This window comes from Lates calcarifer, linkage group LG15 (genome assembly GCF_001640805.2).
Source record: "Lates calcarifer isolate ASB-BC8 linkage group LG15, TLL_Latcal_v3, whole genome shotgun sequence".
NCBI lineage: Eukaryota > Metazoa > Chordata > Actinopteri > Centropomidae > Lates > Lates calcarifer.
Window position 1 is genome coordinate 2,204,097 of NC_066847.1, and position 25,131 is coordinate 2,229,227.

General features: G+C 44.6%; 1 protein-coding gene across 1 annotated transcript; it reads right to left on the minus strand.

The window, feature by feature from the left end:
- Positions 1–55: 55 nt before the first annotated feature.
- On the minus strand, positions 56–21,982 carry bmper (BMP binding endothelial regulator). Its single transcript, XM_018686672.2, is given in 17 exon segments — positions 56–1,415; positions 1,595–1,725; positions 1,834–2,176; positions 2,368–2,569; positions 2,765–2,934; positions 3,541–3,586; positions 6,138–6,221; positions 6,223–6,243; positions 6,368–6,502; positions 6,592–6,701; positions 6,964–7,063; positions 7,237–7,319; positions 7,638–7,728; positions 8,128–8,210; positions 9,992–10,091; positions 17,399–17,484; positions 21,270–21,982. Coding segments are annotated over 17 exon segments (2,073 nt in total). The 5' UTR covers positions 21,376–21,982; the 3' UTR covers positions 56–1,233.
- Positions 21,983–25,131: the final 3,149 nt, after the last annotated feature.

The following is a 25,131-nucleotide window of genomic DNA, read 5'->3' on the forward strand; positions in this document are numbered from 1 at the left end:
GTTTGCTTTTCCATTAATTTGTCACCCGTTTCATATGGATCATTTTTAGAGAAGGAAGGAAACAAAGACTAGAAAAAGGCCAAACAAACATAACTTTGGCTTCATTTTCTGTCCTCCCTGGGAAATCAACATTCGTGTTGTGGGGATTTGAACCAGCAACCTTCGGGTCAGGTGTTTTTTCTCCTGTAATTATTAAAGGTTTCAGGACTTCACAGAGTAAAGACAGCAGTCAAACATGAACTTCGATAAAAGATTATATTGCTGGTCTTAAATAATTATCGTCAAGTGGAACATATGCTTAGATGAACACCTTCAGTTTGATACTAACCACAACAACCTGTACACGGAGCATTAATACAATACAGTACTTTTTCCCTGCGATGGTGCAACAACTGAGTCACATTTGGGCATTTCTCTTCAAACAGTAACACAAACGTACACTACAAATACATAAATAGCTTTTGTTTCCCTTTAAATCATTTATAACTCAATTATATTCATGATTCTGGCTCTTGCTACGACATGTCATTTGACTGATATATAAATTAACAACATCAACAACAAATAATAATAATAATTAGAACAATAATTATATAAAAGCTGTCTGTCTTTCATATAAATCTGGCTAGCTTACAGTATGAAATGATGGAACAGAGGATCACAAGGACAGTTTGATATGATGCATCAGAGAGTTTCTCTGCTTCCAATCTCACTATTCCAAATGCAGATGCTCAGTTTCCCACTTTAGAGTGTTTGTGAGAGAAACTCGGACGCCATGTTGGCTCTAACAGGAGTCCACCGGCCCAGGTTGTTTCCTGAGGGTCCATGGCAGCAAGTCGAACTTTCCTCAGATAGTGGAGATTGTAAAATCTCTAAACAGGGCCCCCTGAGTTTTCTCCTGGGAGTTATGTTCTTCCTCTACAAGACTGAAATCAGCGCCTCCTGTGGTGGTGACTGGTATTGTAACAGTATGTGATATTACAAGAGGCACAATAAAGTCAGAGGCTGACTGCAGTGGTGAGGATCAGCCTCCCCGCGGTCCATCACTGTACTATCACCAGCGTACTTCCCTGTGAAGATATGGACCCTGAGTACCTTGTGGCATCTGATCTGTCGACTTCAGACCCTTTAGCGTCCTCCCAAACTCTTCTTGGCAAGTTTGGCCCCTTATAATTTTTTAGACTAAATGACCCTCCCTAACCTAATCCCCCCCTCCCACCCGGGTCACAAGGGTCACCGTCCAGGGCAGGATATGGGTTTGATGCAGCGTCCCTGGAACAGCACCAGGTTGGCGGGACAGTGGCAGCCGGCCACGCAGGGCTTGTAGCACGGTCCGATCTCGTTCCAGTTGTCACAGGTTTTGGTGCAGCCCGGGCCGCAGGTGTCGTACACGGCGCCGTGTTTACACTGGGTGGCTAACGGACGGAAGAGAAGGTAAAAAACGGAGCCGATCAGCCGTTATAATGTTGAATTATAACGCAGTGGATGGGCTGATTATTGGTACGTGTTCAGGTGACTGATGTTGCTGATGTTCATTACACAAGGACAAAACTGATCTTAGACAAACCTACACCTACAGAGCACGGTCACTCACCCACACAGGCGGTGTCAGGCCTCCAGAGGACAGGTACTCCCTCCCTCTCACAGGCCCGGCTGTAGGCGATGAAGGACTCGCAGTAGCAGTTTTTATGGACCGGACACTCACACATGTCTGTCACGCACGACCTGCAGAGGGCAGGAGTTGGTTTATATTAACAGGATCATTCAGAGCTGTAGATAAATACATTTATGTAGAGCTTGGATTTACCATCACAGTACTCAGCCTCTCCTCACCTGTAGAAAGGGGCAAAGTCGACCACACGGTGACACTTCTGAAACTCCCACGACTTTATTTTCTGGCACTCCCGGTGAGCGCGGAACTTGACTTTGACGCTGCCCGGACACAGGAAGGATGTTGGCCGGCGAGGCGGATGTTGCTGGGTGCAAACGGCGTTCTCCTCGACCCGCCACGACTCTGCAAACTCGTCCACGTCGAACTTGAACTGGCCGTCGCCTCCCATGGTGTCGTCGCGTTTGTGGCCGTTGTAGTTGCCACAGAGGCCGCAGAGGCGCCCGCGCAGGTGTGGAGCTGCTACGACCTCCACAAAACTGTCACCGTCCCATGTGATCTCCAGACCTGCAGGTGGAGGTGGAGGGAGGGAAACAAAACTTCAGACCTGGACCTCATCAGTAAATAGACTTTGCTCAGTTGTTATGAAACTAGGTTGAAAAAGCTGGTAAGTTGAATTGAGATTATCTAGAGAGTGTGATCTCAATAATTCGACACTTTTTCCAGGTTAAAAATCAACAACAGTGATGTGTGTTAACCTGCTATGGTTGTGAGTTTCAGCAGATATCCATCCAGGTCAATGTGCACCCCGGGGCCGTGGTAGGGCAGGGCGATACGGGTGCCATTCCTCCGCACCGTCAAGTGCTGGTGCAGACTGAGGCTCAAACCTCCAAGCCTCACCTCAACAGACTGAGTCCAGGAGAAGGAGCGAGTCCGCCGGGCGTCGTTCTTCACCAACACCTGGGAGTGAGTGAGTGATATCAATGTCATCTCTCAAGCTGGCTTTATTCTTTTGTATATTTATATCAGTGCTTGTGTTTAGTCACGATAACTCCATTAACATTTCAGTAAGACAGCAAACGAAACTGCTTCCCAAAAAGTCTGTTTATTGCTTTAAAGGCTGTAAAACATCTGAAAGTTAAACCGCTGTCGTACCGTGAAGCTGGAGTCTGGGTTGTTGATGTTGAGGTTATTTCCTGGGCTTCCAGACACGACACTGCCACAGTCACGAGTCAGAACGTACTGACAAGTTCCCTGAAAGTTAAAAGTCCTGCCATCGAAGGTGTTGTAGTGCGGGTCCCCAAACACTGTACATACACCTGGCTCTGCAGAGGGTGGGAGACAGAGAGGGAGACAGATGGAGTAAGTAGAGACCAAAAGAAACATAAAGAATGGACGGCGAGAAACAACCAAAAATGCGTGGGTTTAAAAAGGACACGTTGATGGTCGACAGCCAGCCGCAAATAGATCATTTATGATAAACAGTGAAATATGTGGCACTAATCTGACTGACTCAGAAGTGGAAATAGGATCAGTGGTGTGGTAAAACTTCTGTTTTACTAACTGAACTAAACTCTACATGATGAAGAAGTGAGGTTATAGAGTCTTTGAAGCCCTGAAATGGTACATTTACAGACTTTTGGGGATTTTTGCTGCAGTTCGCAGCCAAAAACCAAAGTAAAATGACCTGAGGGCAAACCACAGTCTGGACTCAAGTTCATGGGAAATGCTCAGCTGAAGCTGCGGCGGCTGGAGCCAGATTTTCTCTTCATTGTCTTTAAGAAGTGATTTTCTGACTACATATCACTGAATAGACATAATCAGTCAACAGCCAATTTTAAAGCAGCTTCAAAATAAAATCTGAACTACAAACAGACTGTGTGAACATTCTGGAAAAGAGGATGCTGGAGGGTCGAGAAGGACTTACTCACTTTCAGTGCAAACTGGGCAGCAGCCGGTTCTGTTCAGGATCTTATTCTGCAAGAGACGAGGCACAGACACTCAGTGTTAGATAACTCTCACAGGGATTAGACAGCTGGAGGAAAGATGAAAGAACACCTGAATACAATATCTGAGAAAAACAGAGAATCTTTGACATAGCACAGCATAGTAAGTGCTAGTTCAGCACGTTAGGGTGTCAGAGGTGTTCGGAGAGGAGGAGATGGTTTTTGGAGAGAAGGACGCTCCTGCTCTGACGGTATTCAGGAGCTTGTTCCACAAACCAGAACAGTCTGGACTAAGAATGCCTTGTGTGCAGGGATGGCAGTGCCAGATGAAGAAGAAGAAGCCTGTATGACTGAGTTCAGCTACATCACTCTGGAATATAATTCAGGCAGCAGGTTAATGAGCAGTGGAGCGACATGTGACCTTTTAGCTGCCGCATTTAGACCATCTGTAAAGGTTTCACTGTCCATGAAGGGAGGCCCACCAGAGGGGAGATACATCATGGCTAGCAGAAAAGGTAAGACCTAAAACGTGTGGCTGCTGCTCACCAAAGATCAACCAGACATCCTGTCAACAGTAGAAAACTCAGGTAACAAAGGCAGCAGGTCTGTTCATTCACACGGGAGGAAAAGAAATGTAATGAAAGATAGAAGCGGAGGAGAAGTTCCCGCTTTGACAAGCTCGCAGTCAAACCGGGACGACCACAAAGACACCGATACTCTAACTTCAACCGCTGAACTCTGTGTAACAGGACCCTCTGTGTGTGTGTGTGTGTGTGTGTGTCAACTTCCATCAGAAGTGCAGATCAGAGGACTCTTTCACACACCTACTTTTTGTTGCCTCAGGGAAGCCCTTCACTGGCGCACACACACACACACACACACACACACACATACAACTCGTCTGTCATCACGTACAGACGTTCTCCATACACTCAATACACACTCCAGAGTCCTAACCTCTGCACAAAGGGCACTCTCTCTCTTTGAAGAGGGCTGCCTTTTGACAGACTGAAGACACACACAGTTACACACACACACTCCCTCTCTAACACACACACACTCACACACACACAGTGACAGAGATTGGTTTGCAGGGGCCTAAATATAGGGAACCTCTTCTTCGCTGTCACTCAAACGTCACACAGACAAAAGGCTATTCGGAGACACACTGTCTCCAAAGGGACGCTCACACTCTGCCGACCTGCCGCTGACCGCAGGATGACGGCATGGGAGAGAGTGTGTGTGTGTGTGTTTGTGAGATAGACTGTGATAGACTGTGATAGATATCACAGCACTGAGCTGTTCATATGATGAGAACGTATCATCTCTCCTCAGGTTTGGCTCAGGAGGTTTGTCTGCTTTATTGTACATAACCAAAAGAAAGACAAATCAATCTGCCAATCAAATCTGCTAAGATACGCTAAACTCCTCCTGACTCCAGCTCTGCAAATTCACAGCCATCTACTCCTCTAACTCTTGGCAACCACACAAATAAGTCTGCTGCACAAAATGTTGAACTACCCCTTTAATTTGCAAACCATAAAACATGAAGAAAACACCACTGTCTTCATTAATAAAAGTTTAACTTTGTAGACATTTTAGATTAAATAGAAATAATGTTAAATGTAAAGGAAGATTGATGCATTGTTCTAATTCTTATAATTTGATAAGGTGTTTGAGGTCTTTCAGAAAGAGAACATAAAATGATTTAGAGCAAAAATCATGACTGATATAGCATCATGTGACTGCCTCTCAGCTGTAAGTGTTTGTCCTGTTATCCCATCATATCCCTACACATCCACATATATACACACAGTAGTATGCATTAAGTGAAACTAGTCCTTTTCACTGCAGACCACCTACATCAGCCTGCAGCCGTCTGTTCTGACCACAAACAACAGGTGAGGGCTTGTTGTAACTGCTGGAAGTGTGTGAACTTGGACTAACGCTGACACTGCCTTTGACTGCGTGACCGCCAGCGGCCGGCGGTATGCGAGGAATCCACTCCATCACCCAAGAGCAGACAGATGACCCCTGAGCGACCTCTGCGACAGGTGAGCGCAGCACAAAACCTTCCTCCCGCCACCGGTTCCCAGAGCCTTTGACAGCTGAAGCCTTCGATTCAGCTGCGTGGAAAACGGCTAACGTGCTAACCTGATGCTTTTTCATCATAGAGGAGAAACCTCGCTGTTGTAGAAAAGATCTGAGAGTGTATATAACTATTCTGACATAGATGTGTTATATAAAGTGAGAGCAGCATATGGTAAGTAGGAATAACCTCTAAAGGTGTTTTGGTTTAGCCAGAGCGGTGATTTAGAGTGGATCAGTTATGGCGGCTCTGTCAGTAAATCAGGACAGTGTGGAGGCGTCACGCATGTGAAGTGAAAATGACAGAGTTAGTCATGGGCTGTAAAGTGTGAGTATCAGACTGGTGAGACAGAGAAAGGAAAGCAGATAAAGAAGAGTGACAGAGACAGAGATCACGGCTGTTAAATTACAGGTCCAACAGCCACTGGACCTCATGGTGTAAACCCTGATGACAGAATACAGGCTGGTGATTGGCTGCTGGGCCTGTCACTCACCGAGGGGCAGGTGGTGATTGGTACACACTGTTTGGGCCGACACTCGATACTTCCTTTAACGCAGGCACAGAGAGTGCAGTTAACAGGACGACCACATGTCTCCTTCCTGCAGGAGAGAAGAAACACAACAGGCATCAGACATCCATTCATCTATCTGTCCATTCTTCCATCCATCAGCATTCCACTCGTTCACCCATTCATCCCTCCATCCCTCCTGTATTGTCTCTCACCCTGTAGATCTTGTTCCGGACTCTGCAGTACTTCACCTCCTCCACCTTCACGTACGACAAACACTCCTCACAACACTGGTCGTCCTGGTAACCTCCCGGCCGTGAGCACCGCTTCTTGCACACCACTGTTGAATCCTGGGAAGAAGAAGGAAAGAAACAGAAGAAATGATGGGCTGGAAACTCAGAGAGTCCAGCTGATATCTGCTTCATATCCAGGCCGGTACCTTGCAGGTGCAGGTGGTGCAGCTGTCGTGTGTGAAGCTAGTGCCGTTCTCATAGACCTCACTGTGGAACAGACAGCTTCCTAAAGACAGGTCGAACACCTTCCGCTGACCTGGAGCAGGAGAGGAGAGACAGATTGATAGTTATCAATACAGTGTGAAATGTTGCTTTAAGGAGCTTAAAATACTTTGTTGTCACACATCTGATTCAATAAATATATTATTATTAAATTGAACAGGATTATTCGGTGCTCTCACCTCCTGCTCCATGGAGTCACTGACTCTCTCCTAAAGATGTGCGATCTGAAGATGGAGGCTCGTGGTCTCCCTAATACTCCATCATAAATCTCCAGACAGGTGACAGGTGAAACTTACCGAGACACCTGGGACAGCACTGCCCGGGCGGGGTGTGGGTGAGGTGGGCGGGACAGGAAAGGACAGGACACACCTCTCTCATGCAGAGAGTCCGGCCTCCCTGTAAGAACAAACACAGCCCAATTAACATGTGATCTTTCCTCATGTAGTTTCTTTTATGACCATTAACCTCTGAAGACTCTAAAACATATTTGTTTAGGGAACAGAGGCGTCGCTCACAAACACTCAAACACAACTGTGACTGTGTGTGTGTGTGTGTGTGTGTGCACTTACAGTGCAGGTGCATTTGATGCAGGGTTTTCCCTCTGGACTGAACTCCTCCCTCTCTTTGTACAGACGACCCTCAAAGATACAACCTGCAAGAGTACAAGTGATTTTATTTCAAAGCATATCATAAAAACTCTGTAACTCTGAATTTAATCAGGTTTAGGAGTTTCACAAAGTTCAAATAAAGAAACAAAATACACACAGTAAGTCAAAAACAGATGGACACACTGTTGGCACATTTTGAGGTGAAATATGACTTTGGTCAAACATTAATATCAGCAGGTATTTTTACTTGAGATCTCATGTAGGTAATGAATTTAAAGAACAACATTAAAGGTCGTCTGTTATTTTCTTCTTTGTTTTTCCTCGGCTTTAAAAGTTCTCCTGCCACTGAAGCGTGTACTCACTGGGGCAGGTGGGACAGCACTTCTTCGGGTGGATCTTGGGGTTCTTGCAGTGGACGACACACTGCACCTCTGCCTCAGTGATGACACCTTCCTGTCACAACCAGGAAGTAAATCATTTCTTTAGTCTGTACATCTAAAAAATATAAAAATATGACTCATGTCTCCACCATCCTCTTTGCTATGCTGCTTCTCATCTCAGCTCCTTCCTCTCAGTCCTCCAGTCTCCTCTTCTTCTCCTCGTTCCCTCCTTCCATGTCTCTTCTTTCTTCCCTGCCCTTGCCTTTTGTTCCTTCCACCCTCTGTACTTTTGTTCTTTCGCCCCTCCATCTCTCTCTCTCTGTCTATCTCTACCTTCCTCTAATAACAGCACGCTTGTGTTTTTTCAGATCAGAGGTCGGAGACTTCTACATGACGTCAGAGCTGAAACAACACTGTCTGCTCACTTCACCTCTCATGTGCTGTGTATCCAGGCACACACACACACTCTTACCTGACATCTTCGGGTTATGCAGGGTTTGGTGGAGGTGGTCCAGGATACAGAGCTGTTGTACGATCGTCCATCCAACATGCAGCCTGAGAAGAACACAGTCATAATAGAAGACATGCTCTTGTGTACAGTTTTTCACTCAGAATGTGAAAGGTTACTTTTATCCTTCATTGTTACCATTACTTTTCACTAATTCTTGTGATTAAGCCCTGTGAGGAATGATATCTTCCTGAGATCTGGACGTGTAAACTCTACTCGACTGCCTTTGGTGATAAATTTCAGTACAAACACACTAATCTCTCCCTCACGCTCTCACACAGACACACTTGTAGAGAAACACACTCTGCTGTGTGTTTGGATGTAACAGCTGCTCGGTAACTCCACACCCACTGACCCATCCACTCAGCACTAAATGAATAGCCTATTCATTTCATCCCATTTACAGTAAGTGGTCTCAGATCAATGTTTAACTTTCCATACAATGAAACCTGATCACAGCCATTGATCTGCTTTCCTCAGTGTAAATCGAACCCTCTGACAGTGTATCAGTGCTGAGGAGGACGTACAGTTTCTCAGAGAGAAGAGATCAGATTAGACGGTGACAGATCCCACAGAGACTCATATTTCATACACTCAGCACCCGCTAACACAGTAACACAGATTAATGTGACATGTGCTCTTTCCTCTGCTGTCGTTCTCTGCTGATAACAGATTGTTGTCGTTTGGTAAAGTAGGCATAGCATGTTTAAATCTCTTGGCAGCTCAAGGAAAAGACCTGAAGCCTTACAGTGAGGTCCCCTGTGAAAAGATGTTGAACAGCTTCAGTTATTTTACATGAGACATTTCTGTGTTTGAGTTCGTCTCACTGGTCAAGAACTCCTACACTCAAAATAGATTCATTTTGATTATTTAACGGATTCTGAAGGTTGTGTATAAAAGTTTTTAAAATCCACTGAACACAAACATCAACCCAAGTAAAACTCAGTGCGTCCTGTGCGTATAAACTGGTTAATTATGTCAGTTTTAAATTGTTCCCAATAAACTGATGCAGTGGCTGTGATTCTCTTTAACCGTGTGTATGATTTCAGAAAAGTGAGAAACCAGTGATATGACACAGAGGGGTCCTAAATTCGGTCACAGTGGCCACAAGTCAACCACACAATAGAAAACTAACAGGGGTTGCTGTGGCGACGCGGGGCTTTCCACGTCCGACATGAGCTCGTTCCACCTCTCTTAACGAAGTGCTGCGTAGGAAAACGACGAACCGCAAACAAAAGGACCGCACCCCGGCTGAGTGCTGGGAGGTAGGGGTGTGTATCTGTGTGTGTGTGTGTGTGTGTAAATGTGTGTTTTTAAAGTACAGAAACAGCAGGAACATCCTCCAAAGTGAAAATGAATGGATAAAGATGGAGACGGCTGGGAAATCTGCACACGTGAACTGAAGTACACTGTGTACATCTACATGAGTAACAGTTAAGTAAAAGGAGGATGAGGATCTGAGAGATGAAGGTGACGTATATTGAGGAGTTTCTGGCTCATAAAAGCGACTGTGTTTCTGTGGCCTGTGAACCCCTTCGCCAGCTGCACTGTCTCCATACACTGCAGCTGTGTGTGTGTGTGTGTGAGAGATGATGCCTATATGTGAGGGTAATAATACAGCTTTACCCCCACAGGGCATATTTAGGTCTGGCTGTTTAGGTCCAGTGTGTAACAAGTGTGTGTGTGTGTGTGTGTGTGTGTGTGTGTGTGTAGGGGCTCTGGTTAGCATCTCTGTATTTCTGTCCTGCTCTGTTATTACATTTCCCATTTCACATCCCCCATATTGCAATACCAGGGCCGTGTCTGTCTGTCTGTCTGTCTGTCTTACCTTTACACCTCTCACAGCAGGCTCCAGTCTGTTTCACCACCAGAGCACAGTCCTCAGAGACCAGCGGGCATTTCTCCTGTTTACAGTCGGCCTTCCCCTCCTGCAGAGAGAGTCAAAAAGTCATCTTTACACTGCCGATAAATGACAACACCACGCTCACGGTCTTATTGGAGTTACTATGATTATCAGTGTAAACAGTGCCCACGTCAAGAGTCAGAACTCTGACTTCTCTGGGACTCTTTAAGGACAGTTGTGCCTCAAAGTGCCTGAAGAAGCAAACAAATATGAAGCCTCACACCGGCCCGTCATTAACGTCCATCATTCATTCCAGCCCAGATTTAATGGTTGCAGAGCAGTACGGTGAATGTGAAGCGTTTCTAATCTTGTCGTCTCTGTGACGCTGACATGTTGAAACGTGGAAATCTTTCCCAGCTGTACCATCCATCACTGTGGCATAAGGCTGGTATTATTTTTGACTTGATATTGGTATCAACAAGTCCTCCGAAGATACTAAAAAAAACGACAACAGATTTGTCCTGCCGACATGTTAGTTCATCAGTTATGTTATTTATTGTGTCCTGCCCACATGCACTTATAAAACAGCAGACTGCAGACTGCATGGCAAAACATGAACGTAACTTTTAAAATTACACTGCAAACAAAAGATTCTGTCCTCTGTCCCAGGCCCTGTAAATAAAAAGGTTTTATCTGTGTAATCATGAGGCTCATGCTGCAGTGCTACAGACCTCTGCTGCTGTCCAGGAACTGTTAAAAACACATTAAAGAGACATACTTGATAATAAACAGAGCTAAAATAACACCAGCCTCGTCCTCTAAATGTGAAACACCATCTAAATTAGTCTGATTCATTACCTGTGTGCTCTGAAATCAGAGTTAAAGTGACTCAGTGTTCACAGTTCAGCTGTGAATTTTCACACCAACTCAACAGCCCTCCTGTCACCTCCAGAACCTCTGCACACCGTATCTGTCGTCACCGCTAACTGCACCGTGGGACTGGACGGAATCTGTGCTTGTTTAATTCGCTCAACTTTCACACCCAGCTTTTATTGCTGATTTTATCCACATGCTGTGTGTGTTTTATTTTACACACTGTGAGGGTTTATAAAGTGGAGGCTGGCAGGTCCCGCGGCCCTGTGGCACTGTGGCAGGCGGCTCTAACGAGGACGGATCAAAGGAAGGCGAAAATAAATCGGGGTGGTTTAATATAGCAGCAGTGCTCCAGCTAAACCCCAACCACACCGAGGACAGATGATGTCATGAAGAGGACGAGGGAGGAGAGGGACAGAGATGGAAAGAGGGAGCAGAGGAAGTAAAATAAGCACGAGGGAGAAGGAGAAGAAAAGGAAAGAAAAGAGATAAAGGCGAGAAGAGAAACACGAGCCAGAGCTGATACTGTGGAAACGTTAACAGCAGCAAAGTGGAGCACGTTTTTGTTTATAGACTATTTCATCTAATAAAGTAGCTACAACATCTAATTGTCTGAACAGATTAGACCCTGGATCTCTTCTCCACCCACAGGATCATCTGACCACAGCACCATTAATCTCATCCCTGTTTAACAATAAAAGAGGGGGAATCCAAACCACAGTCTGGTCAAATGAACAGCACAGAGCAGGAAGAGGCTGCTGGTTTACAGTCAGTCAAAATCATCCTGTAAAGCTCCTGAGAGAAGAGTCGTACATGCTTAAAATAAGAAGCAACAGATACACAAATGATTGTGATGATACACAGTAACTGACTGCTGCGAGGCAACTTTCCATTAAAGTGATAAAAAAGGGAACGAAGTGTGTTGTTCACCAGAACTGAATCACCAGAACTAATAGAAAAGATTAACGGACGTCTGCAGTGACGATCTGAGTGAGCTGACCATATCTACACAAATATACACACTGATCACTGCCACACACAACTTAAACAAGGCTGAAGAGTCGACTACAACAGACAGAGTCTGGAGAAAAAATACAATGAATTTAAAACACAGCAGCAGTATGATTCACAGAATGATCAGCTGTCAAATATATGACATTTAAATGGGTTAAAACCTATAAAAAATAAATCCAATAAAACAGCGGAATAACCCTTTAAAGACCTGGAGACAATTTGGTCAAAAAGTGTCCAAGGTCATGTCCTCCTCTCTCTGTCTCCCAGTCTCCTGTTGTCCATTAGCACAAAGTGGTGTTATTACATGTGACCCCCCGCCCCCCAAACCTCCCCCACCTCCCCCTCCACCCAGCCTCACCCTCCTTGTTTCGAGGTCAAAGGTCACAATGGGTCACCACGCCTTATAAACACTCGACATACCACTGCGGCACCAAGGCTGGCCGACTGCACGGCTGTCTGTCGCCGAGGGTGACGACCCCCCCCATCACACACACACACACACACACACACACACTCCCTCTCTCTCTTTGAGTGTAATAAAATGTTGGTATGCTCGAAAGTGTGTGTCCAAGAAAGAGAAAGTGTGTGTGTGTGGTAATGGCTTTGTCTGAGTGTTTACATGCTACTGGATGGAGATACAAGCTTTTCCACTCTAACTATATTCAGTGTGTTTTTGTTTACTCGTCTGTTTTCTTCAGCAGTTTTTCTTCCTTCAGAGCTTCAAGTTAAATCTTTGTAGTTACAGTCACATGACTCTGTGCAGGAAGCTAATGATTTCAGTGACGTAAAAGCTGAGCTGTATGAAGAAACAAGAGCAGCCTCAGACTGTATCCACTGCATTTAAATTGAATCAGGTCAATTCAATCATTTACTAAGTTAATCAGTGCAGGTTAAGGTCAAATACAGTGATTCCATTATTCACAAATTAACTTCAAAAAACAGAAGCAGTGTTTAAGTGCACATCATATGCTGTATTCTTCTTTATAAGATTCTACATTAAACCCTGCAAATGAATGTTTTTTAGAGGGTAAATAATAATAAATGTTTCCAGAGGCTGAAAAGAAAAGAGGAGCTCTTAAATCTCTTTATAAAAATATCCTTGTGGAGGTTTTATATCAAAGCAGATGTGTGCTCCTGTGGGTTGTGTGGTGGAATACGTTCCCTTTGCAAAAATGCAAAAGACTCAAAAAGCCTGAGAGGAAATCAAACAGAATAAATGGCAGTTATTTAACTTTTTTTGACATTAAAAGATTTTTTCTTCGTCTTTCTTTCTGGGACTGCTCTGCCACTAGGAGGCGACAATGTTCACTGCTTCTCCTCATCAGGTGTTTTTCTTCCTCAATCTCCTCATCATCACTCACCTCCTGCCCTCCTCTTTCCCCCTCATCCATCACTTTCTCTTCTTCTGTCTCCATCCATTTCTCTTGTTTTCTCTCTCTTTCACTTTCCGATTTTAATTCGAACTCTTACAGCCTTTCCACCACCAGTATCTCCTGTATTCTCTCCTCCATCACTGCTCCTCCATCATTCTCTCTGTGGTAATCAGTCTCTACTTTTTCATCAAAACTCGAAGCCTCTGTCTCACCTGACTCCTCCCTTTCCCCTCTACCTCTTCACGCTCTCTCTCATGGTGAAGGATAGAGAGATCAGTCAGGGTCTGTCAGCGCAGGACAGAGGCTCTCAACTCAAAGGCCCACTTAAGCCCTTGGACTCCAGTCCCTCCCGATCCCCCTAACCTTAACCCCCTTTGCCACCGTGACCTTTCACCTTTCACCCTTCCTCCAAAACAAACAGGTTGCGACCCCCCGCTGGTGAGCAGGAGCCACAGTAGCTCAGGGACGAGACGGCCGGAGAAAGACGCCGATGGGAACCGGTTTCCCAGAACAGTTTCAACGAGTCGTCTTTTCTGTCAAGAGAGAGTTGAACGCATTTTTTCCTGAAGCAAAGCTGTGAACTCTGCTCCCTCTTCAAATGATACTGAGAGATATTTATATACGCGGTAGGAAACAGAATAGAAAAGAATAGATAACAGAGCTAGTGTTGGCTCAGAGTTATCACCCCTCCTGTATTGATCAGCCACTGTTTGACAGGAAACCACCTTTATCTTTCCTCTCACATCGATCACAGGAACACACAGAGTAAACCTCCTCGCCCACAGCTTACTCTGGTACCTCACCTTGAAGTGTTTGTTTGGTCGATTAACACGTTGCTTCCAGCGACGTCTGACCTTTGACCTCTTTACTGCTGGGCTCATCGTGTTGGACATTAAGGAATGGAGTCGCAGCAGGATGAGAGCAGCAGAGTAGACGTATGTTAATGAACCAACGAGAATTTAGTCACAGATCACTGCACCTGAAGATAAGCTACCATTTAAGTATAGTATATGAGCAATATGAATTCCTAGCTTGTCACGTGCACTCATCTGCTACTGTAAAGAATAAAAAACAACTTTTCCTGCTCACAAAATATCCAGAAATATAATCCAAAGACGCTTTTCATAGAAATCAATACTTGCATAATATTGGGTTTGATTTGCCGACAGAGCAGCTTGTAAACGCTGTTCAATTCTCAAGTCACAGACCAAGAAATGCATCTAAACACTTCATAATCTTGTCTTACTTTTCCAGGGAATGTTGTTGCTGTAGTTCATATTAATACTGTCCTGCACTGACATAACACTGGAGAGTTGAAAACCAAGTCCTCACTGGATGTTATAACAATGTGCGGGCAATTTTTCCAAGCAATGAGACTGTTGATTTTGGCTCCACACACCTGAGCTGATGGTTTGAAAAGCCTGGATTCAAGAGTGTAATTACTGTCACAATAAGATGTTTGTCATCAAACACACTTAATGCTTTTATCTGGGCTCTGTCAGTGTGACCAGAATAATGAGCTGAGCTATCAACCTGGCCAAAGCAAGAAGTCCTCCTACAAAAATCCATCTGATATTTCACCTGGACTTCCTCTAAAAACGGACGCGAGCTCTTGAGAGGGAAAAATCTGAAATTGGACAAGGAGCCGATCTGAGGGCGAGCGAGGGGGGAGGACGAGCCGATGAGAGAGTGGAAAAAGACAAGGAGATGGACAGACAGATAGACGAGGATGATGAAGAGCGTGACAGAGATGGGCTGACTCCCTCCGAGATAACGGATCGTCATGGCGACCTGCCTGTCAGTCAGTCTGTCAGCCACATCCACTCCTGGCCCCATTACAGCGCTCGGCCGCACCCGGACACACACAATGGCTCTTCTGTGTGTGTGTGTATACATGTTACACACACACACACACACACACACACACACACACACACACACACACACACACACACCCCACACTCTATGTATGAGTGACACTGGTGCCCCGATGGCTCCCCAACCCCCCAAAGACTGGCGACACAGGTCTCTCTGGAAGAGTAGTAACTGAGAATATGTTGTGGATTGTGTTCGTGTACGGCTCATTGTTTCCATCTTTTTCAAAAAAGATCATCATGGACCTGGTTTAAACCTGGATGTTATGTTACCAAGCATCAAAACGTTGTTTTGTTTTCTGCTACAGGAGGAAATTGTTGAGCAGAGTTTAGAGTAAACAGGATCCTCTGATGATGAGGAAAGCCCAGAATATACTCACACTGACAGAGTGAGGACGAAAATAAAACAAAATGTTACACATGATGCTGCAAACCAGCCAGAGTCCATCCAGGTAATATAATAAGAACTGTGAGGTTTGTCCAGCAAAAAACACTCTTTAAACTTCATTTCCTCCTACACTGGTAAAAATAGAAACCTATACATATATTATATATATGTAACCTGAAACAGTATTTGTCCTTTGAAGTGAAAACAGGAGCTGATATCTGACTGATTTAAATTTATGTAGGATGCCCAAACATCTGGGTTTAAAAAAGTTTGAAGGAGATAAACAAAGGCCAAATTCAATAAAGACTGAGCCCTTAATGTATGTAAGTTTATTAGTGTGTGTGTGTGTGTGTGCAGGGTGGTGGTGGTGGTGGTGGTGGGGGGTTAAAGTAGAGATGAAAGGCCGGCCATTGCCTGCTGATGACTGATATCATTCAGCAGGACTTTGGCTGATGTCTGCCTGATAACACAGAGGACGGCTCAGCCAGGCTGCAGGCCAAGGGGAGCCTCAGATCAGCCAATCAGAGGCCAGGGCTCAGAAACAGAAAGTCGTACCTGATATGAAGAAGTTTACAGCATATACAAACTGTACATGTACAAGGTGACACACAGTCCCATTATCAGAACATAACAGGTGAGGAGAAGGCGAAGGTGCTGTGATGTTCCTCCACCTGAATGTAAGGAGGGATTTGAACTTCTCTCTTCTTTTTATTTCCTCTTTTCTTTCCTTCTTCTCACAGTTACCTCCATCACTTTTCACGCAAACGACCGAATGCAACATCACGAATGTGTCTCAAGTGAGAAAGGAAAAAGAAAACCATGCAACCTACAGTTTGATTAAACTATACTGAAGGTAACTACTCCTTTAACGGTTAGAAATCAGCATTGTTGCTATGGTTACATACAATCCAACACAACACTGACTGACGAGACGAATTAAACTGTTGACCAGAGATATGGTTGTGTTTGCTGTGTCCTGATATGCAGTTTTAACCTGCAAGCCAACCAGAACCAAGCATTTTAGTTTAGATAAACAGCATATGAATACAGTTTATATATATGTGCACCTCAAGTCCAGAGGGTAAACTCTGATCATGTGACGCCTTTTAAAAACCAAACCCTCTCTTTCAGTCGATGTCGAAGCAGTTGGTCCATTCTCATCCCCTAAAACAAAGACCTCTACAGCAGGAGGGGGGGGGTATTATTGGGAGGTCAGGGGTCAAAGAGCACATGTTTCAGGAAAGAGTCGTCCCTTAACGTTTTGTTGGCTGATTTTAACAGCCGGGCCGAGCCAGGACAGCGTGACGACAGGCATGTCTGTTAAAACAAACAATCCCCACTTCAGGTTTCCCTGAAAGTTTGTTGTAAATTCTTAGGAAACAGTAAAAAGTCGCATTATAAAGTGCTTCCCTGAACTCACAAATCATTTACATGGTAAAAAAACAAACTCCAATCCTAACTTCAGTAGAAAATCTAATTTTACTCTTCTAAATTGGCTGATAAATCAGATTGTATGTCAACTTCAGTTTTTACTCACTGCTGGAGAAAAAAAACTGCTTATTTAATTTAGTTTCATAAAAACTATCCACATGAAAAATCCCGCCAAAAACGCACATGTCAAAGTCCTGTCCATGTGTGACAAATCTTTCACAATCTACCGATAAGAAACACCACACAAAGCCCAATAATCAACACTGCAAATATCACTATCAGAGCTTTTTATACTATCAGTCTGAGTGGAAAGCCTGAAGCAGCAATTACACATCAAAGAGAACAAACGGGGCGGGCGGCGAATCGTTCAACTGCAGCGCCAGCAACTCAATGTCATGAGGCAAAGTGCCGTGAAGAACGTGAAACGCTCTGCTCTTACCAGACAGACGCAGGTGATGCAGGGGTTGTCGGTGATGTTGGGGATGTGGAGCACCTCTCCTTCGTTATCACAGCTGGCCTCTGTACCTGTAAACGACAGGAGGAAGGTGAGACGCAGGCTGAGACCAAACCACCTGACCCACACTATCACCTGTCAGGACCACATGATGGCACGGCCGGCTCGTGTTAAATCAACTGTGATGAAAGCAGCTGAATAATGGTCAGAGAAAGGTTATTTAAATCTAAATTTCTGGGTTTGTTCAAATCAAATGTACGTAACAGATTATTTAAACTCTGCAGCTCGTCCTTCCTTCGGTTCAGTCTGTCTGTCCAGGTAAAAGCAGCAACATTTAAACCGAGGTCTTAAAAATGTGAGTCAGTCAGATTGTTACGAGTGCCAGTGTAATCTGAACCAACCACAGGAAACAACCCCAAAACACAAGGGTTTATGGGTAGAAGCAGACAGATGTCAACATCTCAGGGCCGGTAGTTCCAGAGCAGAAAAAAAAACGATGTCTGGGCCGATGCTCAGTCCGTTTGTTCGTGTGTCAGATTTGTTTTGACTCTCTAAACTGAAAACTTCCTTCCCAGTAGGATCTTATTGTCAGGAGCTGGAGGTTGAAGCAGGGTCATTGGAGGTGAAGCCTGAACCGCTCTGTTTGAGTGTCAAACTACTTCCTGGTTCGAGCACTGAGTCATCCAGCTGATCCTATCTCTCTGAGGAAAAGAACTTCTCACACTGTCCGAGCACCAAACACCTCATTTGCTTTTTAGGTCGTCTGACGTTACGAAATGTCACGATCACTGTGAATCAAGAAACTGGAACGCTGCTTCTTCATCCTGCACTTCTGTCCAGAGCTGCATGTTTTTCTAATATGAATGTTTGTCTGTTTCAGCCTGAAACTTTCATTTCTTCATTTCCTACGTCAGCTCAGAGCTGCAGTTTCTCAAGCTTCACCAACAGCTTCGAGTTTAACCTTCTGAACCGCAGAGCGATGAAAAACACTAAAACCCCAAGACTAAGAGCACTTTTGAACAATATTTGGTCAGTCTCTTATCAGTGTACTGTGACCTCTGACCCTTGACCTGCTGACTGTTTGGTTTCTTGTAACGTTGATGACTCAGGAGATGACTGGCAGGCCTGTCAAGCTTATACACCCACGATTCTCCAAATCGGAGAGGAAAGCCGTTCCTGGGTTCTATCGGAGTTAAGGCATTACCCTGGATGCTGACTTTTGTGTTAGCATGTTATGATGTACGCAGCCATCAGGAGCATATTTAGGACGCTTTTAGCAAGATGTTCATCACCCAGAGGCATCTTATTTAACCGATAGTTTAAAATCAGACTCTACAACAGAGATCCTGACAGCCAGGATGCTCGTCTCTGAGCTGAGCTTGTGGATTCGGGCAGAGCAGACAAACCCTGCCGACTCCACCACCACTGTAAAATTTACAACCTTCGAGTGTAATTAAACTGGCAGGGCTGTAAGTGGTGGGGGAGTGAGGGTGGGGACAGGGTGAGTCGGGGGGACTCAGTCTGACAAAATACCTCCCTCTCCTGCTTTTCAGCTGCTGAGTTTATATCATATCCATCTGTCCAGATACCTGCCTGTCTACAAATGATGATGATACATAATCATATTTATGTATCGTCCCCTTTTTACATGAAACCTCAGCACTACATGATTTAGATTAAAAGAAAGTATTCTGCTTTGAATCGCTTCATATTAACAAAGATCAGAATTCAGATCCTTGAGGAAAAGAAGGGATACTACGATAGAGAAATACTTCATTACAAGCTAAAGTACTGCATCAAAAATGTCACTACAGCAAAAGTAAAAAAATAAAAGCACTCAAAATGTAGAAAAATGATTGTTACTGAAGCTCTTTAATGTTGTAGATGCTGCTGGGTTGTATCATCAGATGTGTTGTATGTTAAACCTCACTCTATAGGAATAAAAATATTTCCTTTACGGAAGAATAAAGTAGCAATAATAAGAAATACTCTGGTAAAATACAACTAGCTCAAATTTCTATTTAAGTGCAGTACAGGAGTAAATGTACTCAGTCTCATTTCACTGCCTGGGAATGATGAAATATCTGATTTACATTCAGGATTGATGAAGGATTATGTACAAACTCTGTCACAAAATGATATATGGTCATTATACAACATTAATCCAACTACTCAGTGAAGTCTCAAAGAAAAAGCAGACACTGTGTCAGTCAGTTCATGAAGGAAAACAATGCAGACTGAGGATTTGAAGCACAGGTAACACTGTGGAGCAACAGGACGACCTCTGTCCCCGCTGCTCCACCTGCTGCACGGACACATTCAGCCGATCGACTCTAAGACCACAACCAGCCCAGAACCCTGTGATCTGTGCTCCAGCAGACAATAGACAGATGATACAGTGCATATTTGGGATGCCAGGTGGAGGAATCTGATCTGCTGGGATCACAGTGGTGCAGCCTCATCACCTGATACACAGTTTGTTGGTTCTCCTACACTGTTTCATGTCAAACAGATGCACATGTTGGTCTGCAGAGACCCATCTGGTACAGGTTTTGTACCCCATCTGATTCCCATCTCTCTGTGTGCTCCAGGAAAAGAGATAACAGCCAACAGAGGGGAAACCCTTAAAATCAGAAATGATTCTTATCAGGGATAAACGGATGTGGACAAATTCCTGTGTGATACTTCTTGTCATGTGAAGGTTTGTACTGCAGAGAAAGTCAAACCTCAGCTTTGAACCATCTCTAAACAAACATTTTCTACTTTTTGTTAATTCACTTATCATGAAATGCAACGACTGCCCCCATGGAAACCCTTCAAACGACCCCTGAAACCACCTAAACTGAATCCAGTACATTGAATCCAATGCCCTCTGCTCTCAGTGCCAGGTCAGGTCAGTAAAAGCAGGTCAGCCGCAGGAGTCACGTCCCTCACGCTGCTGTTTACCCAGCGATAAGACGCATGTAGGCCGGGCGGCTGGCGGCGAAGCCACCACCACCACCACCACATCCACATCCACCTCTCATTCACTCCGCTTCTTTTATTCTCATTTCTCAACAGCGCCGCAGGGCAAACAAACGATATCCTATGATGCAATGCGGCTGTCAAAAGGGAGAGCAGGCCGGTTAGAGCGCGCGCTCAGACCGGGAGAGGAGACGCGCTGTTCAATTAGAGCTGGTTAAAGAAAGTTATTTACACTTTACAGCCTGAGTTTAAGTTAAAAAGCGTAAAAAGATCAGTATAGTTTAACGCAGACCTTTTATCCTAAAGAAGAAATCCTCGTAGAATGACTAAAGCTTGATAGAAATGACTTTGATATTGATTTATTTCAGGAAATAACCAGCGTGCCAGTGTGGCTCTCAGTGGGTTCCTCTCTCCGCTCTAACCCAGTTCTCTGCGGGGTGGTACAGGGAGGATAACCCGGGTTAAAACGGAGCAACTCTGAGCCAGTAACTCCACTAAAAAGTCAGCTGACACAGATTTGAACATCTGTGTTTATAATGAGATAAAAACATGAAGTAAGAAAACGTGCAGATGTAAACTAGAGGAGGGAAGGTGTCAAAGAAAAGACCTGAGTGCTTTTCCCGCAGACTGTTGACTTTCTGCTTCCTGGTGCTCGTGCACCAAACTGGAGGCGAAATCGCAGGTTCATGAACCCTTTAGTTGACCACTTCATTACTGCTGCTCAGAAATATAAAGACTCAAGTGGCTTTGATTTCGGTGCGGAGTGAAAACAGGCTGAAGGCTAACACAGAGACGCAGCAGCAGACTAAATAACCAGGGGTTTGGGTAGATTTTACGCACGGTGGGTGCCGTGATGTGTTATTACGGAGCCATATGATCCCTTTAATCTCACCTGTAATTAACGGAGAGGAGGACCGGGGCGTTTGGAGCAGCAACAGAAAGCAGAAGAAAAACCTACAGGTGGACCAGGAGGGAGGGTTCGAGCAGCGGAGCAACATCCTCGGGTTTGCTCCAGAAAAAAGTATCAAAGAGTTTCTGAGGAATAAATAAAAACCAATCCAGAGGAAAACAGTTGAAGGGAAACAGATCCACGGTCAGCGGCTCTCCCGCAGACGTGTGTTCTTTACTCCAGCCGGGAGAGAAAACCTCCTCACTTTGTCAGTTTGTGCTGAAATGCAAAGTGACCATCAACCAGACGTTTACAGCGACATTAAAATGACAAAGACGCGCCGACGGGCAGGAGACAGCGGGGCTGCGCACGTCGGGAGCGGAAGCAGGAGTCCCGCAGACTGATTCAAACATTTCTGAACGAGACCAGTCCCAAATCCCGCAGATAGGAGAATCCCGAGGGAGGCAGCGGCTGGTTTTCAGGCAGTCCACAGCAGAGTCCGAGGATCTGAGCGCACATAAACATGCGTGTGCTGCTTGGTAAGAGTTGGAGAGTTTCAGCTGTGACTCCCCGCTGCCAAGTCAGTAAGTGAAGCTGGTTCAGGAGTAGACCCGTCTAAATCTGCGCTCCGAATCCAACAGTCCGTTTGGCACATGGATGCTCGATGCCGACTGTCCGGGACGCGGAGGAGTGGACTTCTCTCTCTCTCTCTCTCTCTCTCTCTCTCTCTCTGCAGTGTAAAAGTCGACCTGCCTCTCCTCCTCCTCCTCCTCCTCCTCCTCCTCTAGTATTAAAGCGGACCTCTGGTGTCGGGGCGCACCACAGAGCCAGAAAGTCCTGCCTCCCCTGTGAAACCCGGGACCTCCTCCTGCCTCCAGACCTCTCTCCGGTCCTCTCCTGCAGACACCTCTCTGTCCTCCTCTTCCTCCGGACCCCTCTCCAAACCCTGCAGAGCTCCGCGTCTTATTTTACCTTTTTAATACTCACGGTCTCTCTGTGCCTCTGTCTGCTACTGAACCTCTGCGCACTGCAAAGGTGTGTGTGTGTGTGTGTGTGTGAGAGAGAGAGAGACTAACCTCCTGCGCTTTGGGATCTAGTTTCATTACCAACAAGCCAGGGGAGCTCCATGTGCTTCATGTCTCTGTGTTGTAAATTTAAGTGTTTTTGAAGAAGAAGAAGAAGAAGACGGAGGAGGAGGAGGAGGAGGAGGAGGAGGAGGAGGAGGTCAAGTGTAACATTTGTGTCAGAGGTGGAGATTGAAGTAAATTTGAAGTTGTTAATTGTCTGTCTGATAATGAGTATTTCTGACTTTGTTTAAACAGAGACTAACTACTTTTTATAAAGAAACTGTTTTCCCAGTTTGGTGTGGAGGAATGAGACTGGCCTGCACAGAGCCCTGACCTCAACCAGATCCAACACCTTTGGGATGAACTGGAGCACTGACTGTGAGTCCGGACCTGATCGCCCAGTGTCACTAATGCTCCTGTGGCTGAATGGGAGCGAATCCTGCAGCCAGGTTTTAAGAAAAAGCCAGAAGAGTGGAGGCTGCTGTAGCAGCAGGTTGTATATAGGCAGGTCGCTCAGGTGGCCACATACTGTTGTTTTTCTTCTATTTGGAGACATGTTCTAGATCAAAATGCCAGTGAAGTTTTGTTCAATTATTTTCAGTCACCTCATTATTAATTCCCTCGCTCCTGTGCAAAATAAATAAGCTGTAGTTGTTGTCAAAGTGCAGTAGTCCAGGACCCACTGGGGCTGTTAAAGGGGCTACAGGTCAGTGGTTCCTAAACTGGACTCTGGGGGAACACGGATGTGGTCCTGACTTGATCATCAGAGTTTCTTCATTTGGAGGAAAGAAAAATCTCCTACCTAAATTATAAAAATCTCTGGTGTGGTTTTAATGAATTAACATTGTAGTTGTGGTTGAAACATGCGTCTGTTTGCAGCTCGGTGTCGTGCAAATAAAACCGTACAAACTCTTCTACATTTTAGCATTATGCTGCTATAAATCTGCAGTCTGGAGTCAACATTAAAGTCTTATGTGACAGATGAGGCGGGTTGCATGACAGTGTGTGTGTGTGTGTGTCTGGGCTCTTTAAAGTGAAGCTCAGACAGGGAGGAAAAGCGAGTCTTCAAAGAAATAATTAGGACCCACCCAGCAGCTTTTAACTGAGCGTCAGCTGCCGCTCGATCTTTGCTGCTGCATGCTGGAAACACACACCAGCCACAGTGTGTGTGTGTGTGCATGACAAAAAGACAGTGAGGAGAATGGTTAAAACAGGAAGGTATCAGTTTGTGTGTGTGTGTGTGTGTGTGTGTGTGTGTGTGTGTGTGTGTGTGTAACTGCAGTAAAGAGAAAGACGATGAGAGTGTTTAAAAAGTGTTAAAGCTAGAAAAGGAGTGTGTGTGTGTTTCAAAGGAACAGAAAGCATCAAAGAGAGACAGTGTGTGTTCAAAGAAGAGTGTGATTCAAAGAGCAAGTGTGTGTGTGTGTGTGTGTCAGAGAGGAACAAAACTAAATGAAGTGTGTGTTAAAAAGTTTTTTTTAAAAAGTTTTGTAAAAAGTGTGCCTGTTAGAGGAGTGTGTTTCAAGAGTGTGTGTGAATTTCAATAATATTAGCCACTAGATGGCAACAGAGAGAGGTGTTTGTGGGGGGTGGGGGGTGTCCTGGTCTGACCACATGTGCACACACACACACACACACACACACACAGTCCCTTCATGACTCTGCTCACACACCATCCAGCCCTGACACACACATCAGAGGATCTGAAGAACTGAAGTCAGAACTGTGCATGAAACATTTGTGTTGGTGTCACATCTGAAGCTGATGCTGATTATTAAATACAAGAGGAGGAAAACATTAAATGAAACAATCTGTTATATGATGATATGTATGGTTTTTAATTTGTGTGTTAAAGATGACACCTGATGAAGACGATGAGTTTTGGGTTCATCTTTAATTACTTTAAACTTTAATGTGCAGCTTTGCCTCTGGTCTCAGTTCAGTTCTAAACTTGAAATGCTTTACTTGAAAAACTTTACAGTATGTTCAAGTTATTTTAGCCACTGTATTCTAGTAGATTTGTTGATTTAAAAAGTATGTAGGGACAGAAATGCTAGCTTGACGTATTGAATAAATACGTTGTGAGGAAGAAAGCTACTGAAAAGATACTGAGCTCCTCTGACACACCAAGTCTTTCTCCTTACCTGCCACAAGTAAACATCCAATTAAAAGATTAGAATTTGTTGCACAAAAGCAGTTGTTGTTAAGAGTGTAAGTGAAACTGACTGTCACTTTCTAACACATGGATAGAACATACGTGATTGAGATAGAAAACTGTATCTGTGAGAAACAGGAAGGCTAAGAAAAGATGTGTTCTTCTAAAAAGAATGATTATCTCTTTCAAAAAGCCTGGAGGAACCGGCTAAGATCATAAAAACAACCGGCTAAATCCCTGATTTTTGTGCTGACATCAAAAATGACTGGGTGTGGAGGAGGAGGAGGAGGAGGGAACTTTCAAGCCAAGATGGAGTGTAAGAATTATACTTTAAGTGTTTAGTTGAGCAATGTTCAGTGAGAGAAGCAGTAGAAAAAGACAAATATTATAAATACAAACTAGGACTTTTAGTGATTTTGCAATTTTCATATAACCACACAAAAGATAATCCGAGAGTGAAACACAAGTAAGAGCAGAGGAAGAAATCAGAATGAGTTTGGTGAGCTCTGCAGTTCACCTGGCTGAAAAACTGGAGTGGTTTAAAGACCTCAAAGCATCAGTGAAATTGTCACAGTCATTCTAATCTAAACTCAGTAATTACCTCCTGTAAAATATTATCCAAGAAGGATCATTACAGAGAATG